Consider the following 13842-nt stretch of genomic DNA (forward strand, 5'->3'; position numbering starts at 1 on the left):
CCAATAAAGGGGTGTGCTTTACCAATGGTTAAAGTAAACTCTCCTGTTTTTGGACAGCATGAAATAAGAGCTAAATGCATTTTACACAGCAGCATCAAGACAAAGTCTCCATGTTTAATAAAAATAAAAAAAAGGCTACACTTCTTTTTAGTGTTACTCTAAGGCTGAACAAGCTCCAGTGTCGTTATTTCACCCAAAATTAGGCGGCTTTGACAGCTGCCGTAACAACTGAATAACACATTAAGTGACAAACTTAAGACAGGCTGATAATAAACTATTAAAACATGCCTTGATTCGCATTATGAGTTCATTACTCAAACACCAATAAGTGTCACAGGACATCAACTAAAACCTTACAGGAATCCACACGTGCACAGAAAGACGAGAAAACAGAAACCCCTGTGAACTCCTAATAATCCGACAAATAAAATGATGGGAGATGAAACGGAGCCTGACGATGCTCAGAAAGCCTTTCTAAGCCTTTATCTAACGCTATCTGACCATTTCCCTTCATCTGTAAGAGATCAAAACCTTTCCGCATTCTTCTCAACTTAGGTTTGATGTGTTAACCTTTTTCATTGTTCAAACACATAAGTGCGTTTCTGAGTAAATGCCAAAAATAAATGGATCTTCTGATGCAAAAGTCCCACAGAACCAGCCAGTTCTTGCTTGAGGCAGAAAAAAATCCATTACTCAGCTGTGTACCTTAGCTTTTAGCTCTTGGATGAGTAGCTTTTCACACGGTTTATCAAATTTCCACTAACATGATGGCTGTGTTAATACATTAATCAACAGGAAATAGATAAAATTGAATTTTTCTGTTGCTAAAACTTCATTTAGCAAAGCCAAACGTTCCTCTATGACCTCCAGTCACATGTCGAACAGGGGGGGGGGGTGTCTAACGTGACCTAAAAATGTCAAACCGAGACTAGTTAGTGAAGATAACTCACAATCAGTGTTTGACCGACCAAGCGGATCAACTTCACAAGATGAAATCAAATGGAAAACTACTTTAGGTTCAGCGGTTTCGTTCCCTATGAACACGCTTTACTCACAAGGACCTTGTCTTCTAATAATATTCTAACCTTTGCACAAAACACCAACATGACGACTGTGACATACGGGGGGGGGGGGGGGGGGGGGGTAAAATCAATTTTGAGATCAGATTGACATCAGAAGGACTGCTTTAACCATCACAAAGAATCCTTGATGGAGGGAGTAAAGTGTGTATAGATAATAGGAATACCGGAGGAAACAAAAGGAATCAAAAGCGCAGCTAAAGAAAACCCAGAGAGAGCACAAAGAGGGGAGTAAGATCTGATCTCAACCCACCTTGAAGACATCGGAGAAGAATCCAGAGCCGATCCATTCACAGGTAAAATCATCAAGGCGCGTGAGACAGGAAAAGGCACTGATGAGGGCTCTGTAGGAGGATGGACACACCCTGCCCACCTGGAGAAGACAAGAGCTCCTTATCAGATGGACATGCTTAGTTTTTTAGGTTAAAAAAATGATGGAGACATAGATTGTGTTGCTTTTTAAATGGCATTAGGGCTAAAATACAAGAAAGTGGATGTAAATATCGACTTAGATCAGAAAACACAGACATACAGAAGCCTTGACTCGACACCCGAGCTCATACAACCCTCAAACTACTCTGTTGCTGTATGTCCACACTGAAATGAATGCTTAGACAATCCTTCAATAGTTTCAGGTTAGTAACACCATTCTATTGTCTTGTATGTTGAGTAGTAAGTGTAAGATTGAAAAGGAACAGCAAACTGTGGACCTATCTAACTTTCCCTTTTTTTAAAAATAAAGCCTACAGCTGTCCAAACACTTCCCTTTTTTTTTTTTGACTGATGCCCAAACTGAGTCTCATTCTGTTTCTGCAGCTAAACCAACATGTTTAAGCAAATACCTACAAAATAGGTAAAACAAAAGATTCTCCTGAACAGGGAGACATCAGCTGAGCTTCAGGAGAGCTGAGAGAATACTTTTTAACCAGTGAAGAAAAAAATGCCAAATATAATCACTGATGAATCATTTCAGATCTCTCTGTTGTTCCAGCTTCTCAGCTCTGAGAACTTTCTCCCCAATAATGAGCTTTAAATCTCAACTCACTGTCCAGTTATGTAATATCTCCACATTAAACCTTGTAATTTGCCAGGATACCACCATTTTTCATTATGTTTGTTACAAAAGTATACATGTAAACACAGTATTTCACATACATATTGAGCTCTTCTAATCTATTTTCTGCAGGACTTAAAAGACACCCATTCCCCTCCCCCACTTTTGAAGCGATGGTACGATCATTTTCTTTCATCTCACACAACTGGTTGCAGGACATCAATGCGGGATTCATTCAGTTCTTGGAGTACCCTTGAAAGTTAACCATCAGCTGTCAGACTGGAGTGGACTTAAAAGACTTAATTATTCACTCCATTCACGTTGGCAAAATTCAACAAAAACAAAGGAGGGAAAAGAAACAAAGACTGACCTGCGAAGGTGGGCCCATCTCAGAGGTTCCTACCCCTCCAGCACCGTCTCCGTCCTCACTGAGGTGTTCAGGCCGTGTAGGAAACCCAGCAATAGAGTTGCGTTTATTCCGGTCCATGGCGATGTGAAAAAGGGCGATACCAGAGAGGGTAATATGGGCCTTTTTCTGTGATGTCCCCTCATGACAAGAGGACTAGATTGTTTTAACGGTGCCGAGGGGTTTCACGGCACCACGGTGTGTACTCAGTTTGTATCCTGGGAGAAAATATATCACACACATAGACTTCAGTTTTTAGTTTTATTTAGGGTGTCCCTGCTGGCAAACCCTGGCAAGATCCAAGCGGCCCCTTGCGAGTCCAGTTCCTCGCTGCTGGTAACTGAGGAGTCCGGTATGATAAAATGTCACATGGCAGGAGTAAGGTGAGCCCTTCGAGACCTAGAAAAAGTAAGGAGGAAAAAAAAATGAATGACTAGGCCTTTTGTTAGTTTAATATGAATTTAAATAATGTTTTAAAGAAGAATTTGGATCCACTGTTCATTGTTTTTCCCCATACACAACAATAACAAGAGGGGCTTGCTAATCTTACTTAAAAATTTAAGGTATTCCACAGTAACTGTGGCTGTAAACTGGTTCTGACCTCAGGATTGAAGAGACAAGCCACTTTTGCTCAACAGCCTCAAATGTAATGGCTGTAATAGGGGCCGATTGTCCGATTATGGGAGATTAGCCAAGGAATAGCTCAGGTCCCGGACCTTTATGCCATCCAAAACAATGTCAGCAGGGTACAAAGGGGCGCAGGAAAGGACGTCTGTGGCTTAAAATATTTTTTTTCAACCTTGTAAACAATGTGGCTTTTATGTCTTTTCGGAAAACTTCATGCCAGAGGGAGATTTCATCTGTTGTAAAACATGTTGAGACTGGCTGTCTTTCCTCCATATACCCAGAAAATACTGAAAAACACATTCCATCTCTCAAAGCGTTGAGCAGAAAATCTCCCATCAGTCATGTTTCCTCTCAAGGGCGTCTGTAAAAACTAGTGCATGAACTACAAGTTAATAATTACCCTTTAGGATTTAGGGTCTTGGGCGTGATTGTTCAATAGAATAATCAACCAAGCAACCTTTGATTAAAAATAGGGCTGAGTGAGGACTAATGCCCTTTAACAGCGTAAAGCTCTGATTATCCTAAAGGCTGGTTTGCCAGCATGTAGGACAGCTGCATCAATAATTAATTTATTAACTGTCTCTCAGCTGAATTTATCGATGATTCACGAGTGTTATATCGCAGCAAATGCTGTACAAACAATGTGTAAATTACAAAAATAATGAAAAGACATTTTGTCAGTATTGCTCTCCTCTAATCTGTCTCAGGGGAATCAATGCGGAAAGATTCTCAGGGATTTAAAGACCAGCACTGTCATGGCCAGATTCACCATGAACCAAGCTGAACAAGCAGTATAGTATGTTATGTTTATGTTGTTTATGTTTATGCATTTAGCAGACACTTTTATCCAAAGCAGCTTACAAATGAGCATAATATCAAAGCTAACAATAAGCTGCATAGAAGGAAATCAGACTCTGTCAGAGGTGACAGTGTAGAGATTTAAGTGCAGAGGGAAGCATAGAAAGATAAAGTGCAGTAGAGGGAGTAGGGAAGTGCTAGGATTGGAGACGCTCTCTGAATTTTAAGGCCTCTTTACAATAATTGGTTGCTAAATTCAGCTTTTATAGCCTTTGTGGCCGACAATGACCTTATATGTCACAGAGAAAGCCGTGAAATCCACACCATTATTTTTGATCCTGCAGAGCTTATTATTGCAGAATCTGAGGTGTCTCTAGTGCACCATGCGTGCACGCACGGGGCAAAATATGAACAGTCTGCTACACGTGTCGCATCAATAAAGAAACAGTAGCAAAGATCTGGAAAGTTTCCGATTTATAAATAAAAGGAGGCCTATGAAATTAAAGGAAACCTAAAAGTCGATCCTGAGCTCACATGGGGCAGAAAAGAATCAGATCTTAAAAAGAGGAATGACACAACGGAGTTACTTTAGACCAACGGGATGGCTGATGAGATCATTCTCTGTCCCAGCCACATCCTTAAAAGGCTTTTCATCCTCCTCTTCCTTTTTTTTTTTTTTTAAAAAAAACAATTTATTTTATATTTTTTCCCCAACCAACAACACCTCGTCTCATGCCTTGCTGAAATGGTGCAGCAGAAATTAAAGTGCCTGTGCCAAGAAAAACACACGCCACGAGTAACAAGCCTAGGCTTTCCTATCTGCTTTCATAAGGGTTTCCATCCAAGAGCAAGAACAGAGACACCAATCTAAGTAAGATCCCAGTAGACGAGAAGAAGTCATCAAGAAGAATATAAACTCACTCTTAAATCATGAGGGCAGCAACCAAGAAGACGTTCTGTATTCACACTCCCACATCAGAGATAAAAGCAGCCCTCTCTGAGAACACAAACTTCCCAAACATACAAACACCTAATTCATGTAAATGATAGCCTGAGATAATGTAGATAGTTAAAATCTTACTTTAATTCAGGCTGATTAAAGCAGGATACAAACCAATAGTCTGAATTTCCACATCTACTCGATGTAAAAATGAATAAACATGGAAAAAGTTTCACTCTGGGGATGATTGGTGATGTCTCTGCGTCACTGGTATCAGCTGATTTAAGCTAAAACATCAGCCCAAAGCGAACACTGACAGGCAGATAAGGGTAAATCTGCCCTGATTGTGGCTATTGGCAGGATGGCCCAGGAGGATCTAGTGCTGTCAAAGTAGGACAGTGTTTTCAGTTGCATTTAAAAGTGTGAAATAAAAACAAAGATGGAATGTTTTACCATCAAGTTTTTTTCCTTTTTTTGTCCAGTGAAAGTTTATCTTTTAAACCCATTTCATCTTATGATAGTGATTTTTTTAATCTAACTGTTCTTCTATCACCATACTTGCTCCACGCATTTAGGAGGAAAACGTTTTTTAATAAGCAATAGACCTAAATGAGTTGTAAGTACCTCCAGACTGCATATAATTGTAAAAAAAAATAAAAATAGAAGCTTATATACCATAGATTTGTAACTTTCACAAATACGATAAACCTCCATGATGCAAAGTATAAAACAAAAATAGAGGCAAGCCACCCATGCTCGCTACTACTGGTATATTTGTTCCCTAACTACACACCCTGCTGTTTACATTTTCAAAGAGCATGCATTTAAAACGCCACACTAAAGGGATCCAGCATGACACAGGGTGGAATTTTTTTTCTTGGTCTGTAAAATGTGGCCTTTTTGCTGCTCCAAAACAGATGGAGCAACACCAAAGCGGCCCCAGGCAAAATGCTTTAACAGTGGTTGAGAGCCCTGAACACCATCCAGCTGTGTCCCAGTGGATTACAGACTAATAGAACAAGTCAGTCATAAATCAAAAATTTAAGTGATGCGAAAATGATAGGTTGCAGCAAGGGTTTTGATGTCAAGGCAGACCAGGAGGTTTAAAACGGGCATGTGTGCATGTTTGGTACACAAGCATCACAAATGTGGAATAAAGAGCAAGCCTATTCTCATTGCTTTAAAGCACATGGTAAAAGTTAATGCCTATCCCCTCTGATCATTTTTGCATACGATTTTTAGCATTTTGATAATCTGGAAGGCTTTTCTTATATAAGCTATAGATCCCAGCTTAGATAAAAGAGGAATATGGAGAATGTAAGAGAGGTCACATTCAGGAGCAGTGAATACCAGTCTTTTATCTGACCACAATCTGTTGTGGTAAACTTCCACAATATGTGAGCCTGTGCATACCAGTCATTCCTCAAGAGTTTACAAGCAGAGAGCAAATTAATGGAGGGGGGGACCCCACAAACTATCATTACCTGGATGCTACAGGCAGCAAATTAGTGTCTAATTCTGTAACAGCTTTAAACAAGAAGCCACATTAGCTGGAGACACAGAGATAAAACCCCACAGCTGAATAAGGATTCGTTGTACATTCCAAGCTAAAAAAAAATGTAAACAAACCAGAGAAGCAACAGTCAGTATCAGAGTTTACTCCAGTTAAAAGTTTAGCTGACTCACCTGTTTATATTTCATGGAGGAGTTTACAAGAATAGTCCTAGCTGCTTTTCACCGAGAGGCATCTCTAGAAAGCTAAAGAACTAACGACAGGACAGCGCAGCTAGCTCAGAGACGAGCAGACGGGCTAGTTTGTCAACAAAACTCAAGCGAGGCAAAGAGCTAACAGACATTAGCCTGAGATACAACAAACACGCACAAACAGCAAGTTTCTCACCACGACGGCTAAAAAGTCCACATCTCCAAAGGTTGTATTCCTGAATTGAACATAATCTTCACCGCTGCCCTTACTGTGTCCAAAAACGGGGAAAGTGCGGTGTTTCTTTCTGTATCGCCCGTGATAACATTTCAAACGTTTCTTGGTGTTTGACAGCTCCGTCGTCTCTCTGCTCTCATCCACTCCCACTGACCCCGCCCACATTTGATTGGCACCTCTGTGAGCCAATGAGCGCGCGTTCCTGCGTGTTAACTGTCAGAGGATTAACAAAAACCAAATACCAAAAATAACAATTAAGGTTACAAAAGAGGGAGACTGTAGTTGATCTGGATCATCTCTTTATCTAGAATGCTTTCCTAGTCCCAGTCTATTTCTATATAATTGTAAAGCATTTGTATCATACAGTTCAAATTACTTTTATGCTTAAGATTGCTTAAAGAAGGTCAAACCTTTTCTTCAAAATTGCCTATTTTTGTAATCAAATGCAACCACAGACACCACTGGTTTTGTTTGATCCAACCCATGTTTACAGTGTCAGACTAAAGTTCTTTGATGTGCAACAAATTGCAGAACTTTGGAGTAAATTTCTGTTTGATTTTATAATCTTATTTTCCTCTCAGACGAGGTGATTGCTTTACCAGATGCCCCCTGGTTAAAAGTACGGATTTTTAAACAATATTTTAGAGGAGTTATTGGCCAATTAATTGTTTCAAAGCATTATATTGACTTTATAAATGAATATATAAAGATTTAACATCATTTTAGGTGGAATGGTTTAAAATTGGGTTGGCAGTGTTGTGCAAATACAGAAAAACATATAATAGTTCACCAATTCAACATGATAAATGAGACTGGTCCACAAGGGCAGGCACTATGGCCCCAGATTCTATTATTAATTCCTGTGGAAATACAGCCTCATCTGGTGGGCAAAGGAAGGTAGCACTACAACATCCTGCTAAAAAAAAAAAAAAAACAGCAACAAATTGCCACACACAGGTTGTGTGGGTTTCATTAAACATGAGTCACACATTAGTTTGGTTTAAGTGACATATAGTGACAACATTGTCAGGAGAGATCTCTCTTTATGTGATGCATGAGTAGATTTGAATAGATTAAATAGATTGAAATAGATAGATTAGATTCTTATTGTTCAGCCTTGTCAGAGGTATGCAGTCTTGGGCTGCTGTTGTAAAATAATTTGTTTTGTAAAAAAAAAAAAGAAAGAAAGAAAGAATAAGAAAACCTAGAGATTAAGGTGGCATCTTCAAAAAACTTGTTTTAATCCAACTACTACTTTAAGACTTAGATATAGTCACTTCTGATTTTAGAGATTCTGATGTTTGAGAGGTAACAATTAAAAAAATAATTGGCCTTTTTTTTTATTTAAAACTGCTTGTAACGTTTTTTGACTGCTGTAAAGCTGAACTGCTACAACAGCTCACACAGCAGGGCTTCCAGACTATTACAATAGCCCTTTTAAACGTCTATAAATGTTTTACTAAGAAATCTGAAATCATTTAAACAATGTCACACATAGATTTACTCATATTAGGGAGCATTATTCACCTTTATCAAGGAATTATTAGGAGCATTTTGTATTTCAGTGGCATGTAATAGCTCTATAAACTTGTAAAAGATGTCAAATATTTTCTGATGTCAAATTTTAGATGTGAGGATTTGAGCAGTGGGATTCGTGGGAAATACATCTCACTTAGTATTTATTAGTGACCACTTCAACAAATTGAGCTTAAGCTAAAATAACAGGTCTAAAAACCGCAATTTACTGACAGAGCTCATTCAACTCAAGATAATCTGGTTTATTACAGCGTTACTAAATAATTACCAGCTCGTTAACTCACGGCCACGCAACGAACGTCATAATTTCCAGCTGAAAATTTTTGGCCTATCAGGGGCGCCGTACATCCCCGTCACGTGACCGTGTCTGTTTCCTGTTGCCATTGTGCCACTCTTCTATGTTTTTCACCCAAAATCAGCGCCTGTAATGTAAACAACAGCGGAGACGACAGCTGCGGTTGTGCGACTTGTCCTCACGTACAGGAGTCCGTTTAACGTCTGCTACGTCGCTACAGCCGGCAGGGGCTCTGTTCCGGGGCAACATGGCCAACTGTGTGGCTTTCCAGAGCAAGTTAACCTCCATCATGGAGATGCTAGCCAAGGCAGCCGTGGTGGAAATCAGCAAACTGTGGGAGGACGGCTTCGCTCTCGTCCAGGTTGAGCTTCGCAGGAGAGAAAGCGAAATTGAAGCGCTTAACAGAAAGTTGATGTCGATGGAAAACGAGCGGTTAGCGGCTGTTTCTCAGGTTACAAATAAGTCTTCATCCTCTTTTTCTAAAAGAGAGCAGCAGAACAAGCTGCTGCCGCCCGCCGGTGATGGTAAGAACAGCCAAAATACACAATAACAACCACTTTATGCTATGGAAATCCGCTTCATTATAACGTTATAACGTAGCTACATGCATAGATTGACACATTATATGTAAAGCACAGTATTTAGCTGCAGTTATGTTTCTAAATGAAAGTACATGTCGGTTATTAGAACTGTACTTTTTGGACTCGATTCGACTAGTTTAATTTAATTTCACTTCAAATTGAACTCTGAAAGTAGAAAGTGTTTTAACTAATATTTTATTTACTTGTCACATGTAAAATTGGGGTGATATCAAACAAGATGTGAATGGTTTTGAAAGCACTTTAGTGATCACCTCTCTGAAGGGATCGTGGTGTTTTTGAGGAGTTAGAGGTCATCAACAACCAGCTATCCATCTTCTACCATTTATCCAGATCCAGGCTTCAACAGCCTAGTTTCTGGACAAGCAGAGCTGTCCCAAACTTCCTCTTCATAGCCACCTACCTCCTCCAGCTCCTCGTGGAGGACAACCCAAACCAATCGAGAGACACAAGTCTTTCAGCCTATCCTATGTCTGCCTTTCGGTCGAACATGTCTGAAACAGTTCAGCTGGGAGGAAACCAGAAAGTATTTTAGGCAAATGCAAATCATTTAATCCGGCTCCTGTCAATGTAAAGGAGCAGAAACTCGACTCTGAGCCCCTTATGTAGGACTTTTCCCATGCACAGTTCAGTGGCTCATTATAGATACATGTACCTGCTAGCCTATTCTTTTTGACACCCCCTACAGCTCATAGGTGAGGGTATTAAAGTAGATCAGTCAGTAAACACGTAGCTTTGCCTGTGGGCTCTACTGTCCTCTGCCAAGACACAACAAGCTGTCATAAAAGAACACTGTTTGTCTTCTGTTTAAGCTCTCAAGAGCACAGACATCAAGATTGGGGAAAAAAAACTTTGGAAACAGATTGTTTTTGTCAGTGATTAATCTGATTATCCTGATGAATCATCAGAGTGATGAGTGAGAACTTTAAATGTCTCATGTGACATGATAGAAATGACAAATAGACATTTTTTGCTTAAAGTCAATCACTAAACTGAGTTGAATACATGGAATGTCTTCATAGAAAAAGTCAAATTGTTGACAAATACTGTACATAAACTCTTAAAATGTCCTTAAAATGTGTGTTAACAACTAAGTTTGTTAGTAATGTTTCTACGCAGATTATAAATGTTAATATACGTAACAGCTTTGTGAACATTCGGTTCAGTTGTTTAGAAAGGAAATATCAACCTGCTTTGTCATTTCAGGGCCTCCTGCAGACTTAGTGCAGAACTCGTCTCCCGTCCAGAGCATCAGAGATAAGGCAGACTCCTCAGCGAGCGGCAGCACGCCGCCAGCTGCTCAGATGGAGGAAAAACAAGCGGAGCAGCTCAAATCTGACCGCCGCGAAGCTGAGGACAGAAATGACGAAGACTTAATAGTCAAGCTAGAAGACGAGGATGACGTCCAGATTGTGGAGCAGTCAGTGGATTCGGATCACGGCAGTAACGCTGGAGTAGGTCACCATGAGATGGAACAGAGCCAGCAACCTGTTGAGGCTGCGCAAGACCCCGAGACCCAGCAGTGGTTGTCTGTTTCAGTGGCCGACAGCGACACTGCAGACGACTCCGACTGCATCTTTGAACCGAAGCAGTTGTCACAAAATCTGGACTCGGAAATCTTGCTCATTCAAAATGCCTTGGACATTTTTGATAGTTCAGCGGAGGTGGCATATTCCGACAGTCTTGCGAGAGATAATGGGACAGTGCAAAGTGCCTCGAGTAAATCCAGGGCTCCTGTGACTTTCAGCCAGCCTCAGCCCAGCATACCCACAGAAGCAATAAGTCACCCAGAGAGGGGAATGTCCGTTAGATTCCTTTCAGAAAAGCAACGACAGACTAAAAACATGTCAGCTTTTAACCCGGACAGCAGATTCTTTCTTTTAAACGATCCAGAGTTGCACAAAACGATGGCGAGTCGCCGCATTAAGGAGAAGTGGTACATCTGCCCGTTCTGCGGCAAAAGCTTCGATCGCATCAGCCACCTGGAGATTCACCAGCGAATTCACACGGGAGAGAAACCGTACACGTGCGACACGTGCGGCAAGAGTTTCTCTCAGAGGAGCAACCTGCGCACCCACCAACGGACTCACAAAGAGGCTCTCGCCCAAAATGCAGTTTAATTTGAAAGGATTGAAAGAAAAAAAGCTAGAAATATCACAGTGTCATTTATGTTTAGATTAAGAATTTTTTTTATTTCAATATTATTGAAAAAAAATGTAGCCGATTGATTTTTACTGTGCACTAATTTTTTTTTGATAAACAATGAAAATGACTCAGCTTAGGTTGTCAAAACTAACATCGGTACTTCGGACCCGTTTCTATACCCAGTCACTGAAGATATTTATAAAACACTTCAGGATTTTATTTAGAATAACAAATATTGATTTTTTTTGACATTCTGTAAATAAGGAAACACCTCTGTCTTAAACCTTTGGCTAATTTGATGTGAGTCTCCGGATATGTTTAGATGAACAACAATATTCCAATATTAAACCTTTAAAAATCTTACTGTGAATAAAAACACTGCCGTGTAAAAAGAGCTTTCTGATCACCGTAACCCGAGGTCCTTACATGGGGTAAACAACAATCCAATGTTAGCAGGATTGTGTTGACATGTTTACACCTTAACGGCACTATTACGTCCTGCTGGAGTTTTCACTGGTTGTTCAACTCTGACATCCCAACTGTCAACTGGGAAAAAAGTCAAGACTTAATGCCGACAAAAGTCCGGTTTTCTACACAGGAACTTGAGTAATGGTTGTCCAACCCGACTTCCACATGTTGCATCAACCCCAAGAAACGCAGCTTTACGGAGTAAACAACGCATCTTTCATTGATCAGTTGAACTAATTTGTGTCTAAAGTTTAAACCAAAAGAGGGATGTTTCTTTTCTAAACATCGCTGCGTGTGAAAAATGAGTCCAAATTCCAACTAGGTGCTCCTGAGTAACACTGAATGCAGCCACTTGAGTAAAGCTCTGCATTTTGAGGATTATGGATGAGATGAAGGCTTAGGATGTGTGCAAACACTGCAGTGGTGTAGAGCATGTTATTGTTATTTGGACTATGCCCTGTAACTTAGAAATGGAAAAAAACCTGTGTGGAACTTAAACATCTTAATCAGATTATTGTCTTATTGCTGTGCATGTAAGTAGAGCCATTGTGGATAAGAGACAGAGGACACGTACATACATGATCACTCTAAGGCCTCTAGTAGTGTTTCCCCAGCCTGGTCTTCAAGGCACACAGCCCTGCATGTTTTCCTTGTGTCCGTTTTCTGACAACAGATTCAAATAAAAGGGCAAATGAGCAGGGAAACATGGACACCATGCAGGTGCATTGTGCCTTGAGCACCAGGGTTGGGAAACACCGCTCTAATAGCAGTCTGTAGCATTGAAACTTCTCATCCTCTGTCCATTTTCGGGTGACACAGTGACAACAGTACAGCAGCTCATATACATGTTGGATAGAAAGGCAGGTTCACAAGAAGGAAATCCACCAGAGCGATCCTGAGAAATTCAACATATTACCACAGCGTTAAAGGGTAGGGAGTCATTACCCGAATCATCTTTGCCATACTGCTCAGGCACCGCGAGTTTGTTCACATACATTTAATTTATATAAACTGTGAGACGATTGCTTTATACGTAGCATTTATGTCATTATATCTTAGCTGCAGCTTGGAAACACAAATTGATCCCAACCAAAGGATTCCCAGCTGCTCCAGAACATGCCAAGAGATGTGCAGATGGGTGATAAATCATAGGAAAGGAAAATCGATAAAGTGTCTCAGTAAGATGGACTATCAGAACAGCTCCATTGTGCTTTGACAGTCATTCTTAAGGTCTGTTGAACTCTGTTGAAAGGATGGAACACCATTCCTCCAAAGATATGCCCTCATTCGGTCCAAAATCTCAATCAAGCAGACTTAAACTGTGACAGCATAACAGAACCACTGGATCCCCTCACAGCTGTCCATGGGTCTTCTTGCATGTCATCAGGCCATGCCAGGTTCGCTTCTGCTGAAAATATCCACAATGAGTAAAGCGGCTGCAACTTCAAAGGAATTATTAGTCCAGCACGTCTGTTTGTTATCTTGCAGCGCGAGAAGATAGATATCAGTCACACTCTGCTTAGCAGATGGACAGCTGGCCTGGCTCATCTGTAAAGTCTATCATGCTAAAACCTACCAGTATCTTATTTAATCTGTAAAAAATATGTAGACGACAAGCTAGTTTTATGGGGTATTATATGTTTGGCTCTTTATTAACTGAACTCTGTTACCTGCTGGAGTCTCAGTTCATCCTTAGCAGGACAAAACTTATAACCTTTGTTCCCCTTACTCAAGTCTTCTGGATGTAGTCTCAATGAGATGCTCAGCAGGTGAAAGCCGGAGCAACGACACACCGCTACAGTCATAGAGCTGCTGCTTTTCCGTGTTAACCTCATGAAGCCATTTTATTCTCACACAGGAGGGAAAATCAGCCTCCATGTCCCAACGTTTCAATGAAGAGCAGTGACTGTAAAATCACATATGCTGTACTTTTATGAATAAACATTTCAACAAATA

At 40.4% G+C, this 13842-nt stretch overlaps 2 protein-coding genes across 3 annotated transcripts in view; one reads left to right on the forward strand and one right to left on the reverse strand.

Moving 5' to 3' along the window:
* Positions 1-7011, reverse strand: part of tesk2 (testis associated actin remodelling kinase 2) — a 29180-nt gene extending 22169 nt beyond the window's left edge. The window contains exons 1-3 of one of the 2 annotated variants that reach the window (XM_075482812.1): positions 6805-7011; positions 2504-2938; positions 1333-1452 (exon numbers count right to left, since the gene is read on the reverse strand). In XM_075482812.1, the coding sequence (XP_075338927.1) occupies positions 1333-1452; positions 2504-2620 (237 nt within the window). In that variant the 5' untranslated portion in view covers positions 2621-2938; positions 6805-7011. The other variant, XM_075482813.1, reaches the window with a different exon arrangement.
* A 1716-nt stretch (positions 7012-8727) lies between these two features.
* LOC142398698 (uncharacterized) lies at positions 8728-13837 on the forward strand. The gene is made up of 2 exons (XM_075482817.1): positions 8728-9198; positions 10480-13837. The coding sequence occupies exons 1-2, from the start codon at positions 8922-8924 to the stop codon at positions 11391-11393; spliced, it is 1191 nt and encodes a 396-aa protein (XP_075338932.1). The 5' UTR covers positions 8728-8921; the 3' UTR covers positions 11394-13837.
* The last annotated feature ends 5 nt before the right edge of the window (positions 13838-13842 follow it).

This window comes from Odontesthes bonariensis, chromosome 14 (genome assembly GCF_027942865.1).
Source record: "Odontesthes bonariensis isolate fOdoBon6 chromosome 14, fOdoBon6.hap1, whole genome shotgun sequence".
Lineage (NCBI taxonomy): Eukaryota > Metazoa > Chordata > Actinopteri > Atheriniformes > Atherinopsidae > Odontesthes > Odontesthes bonariensis.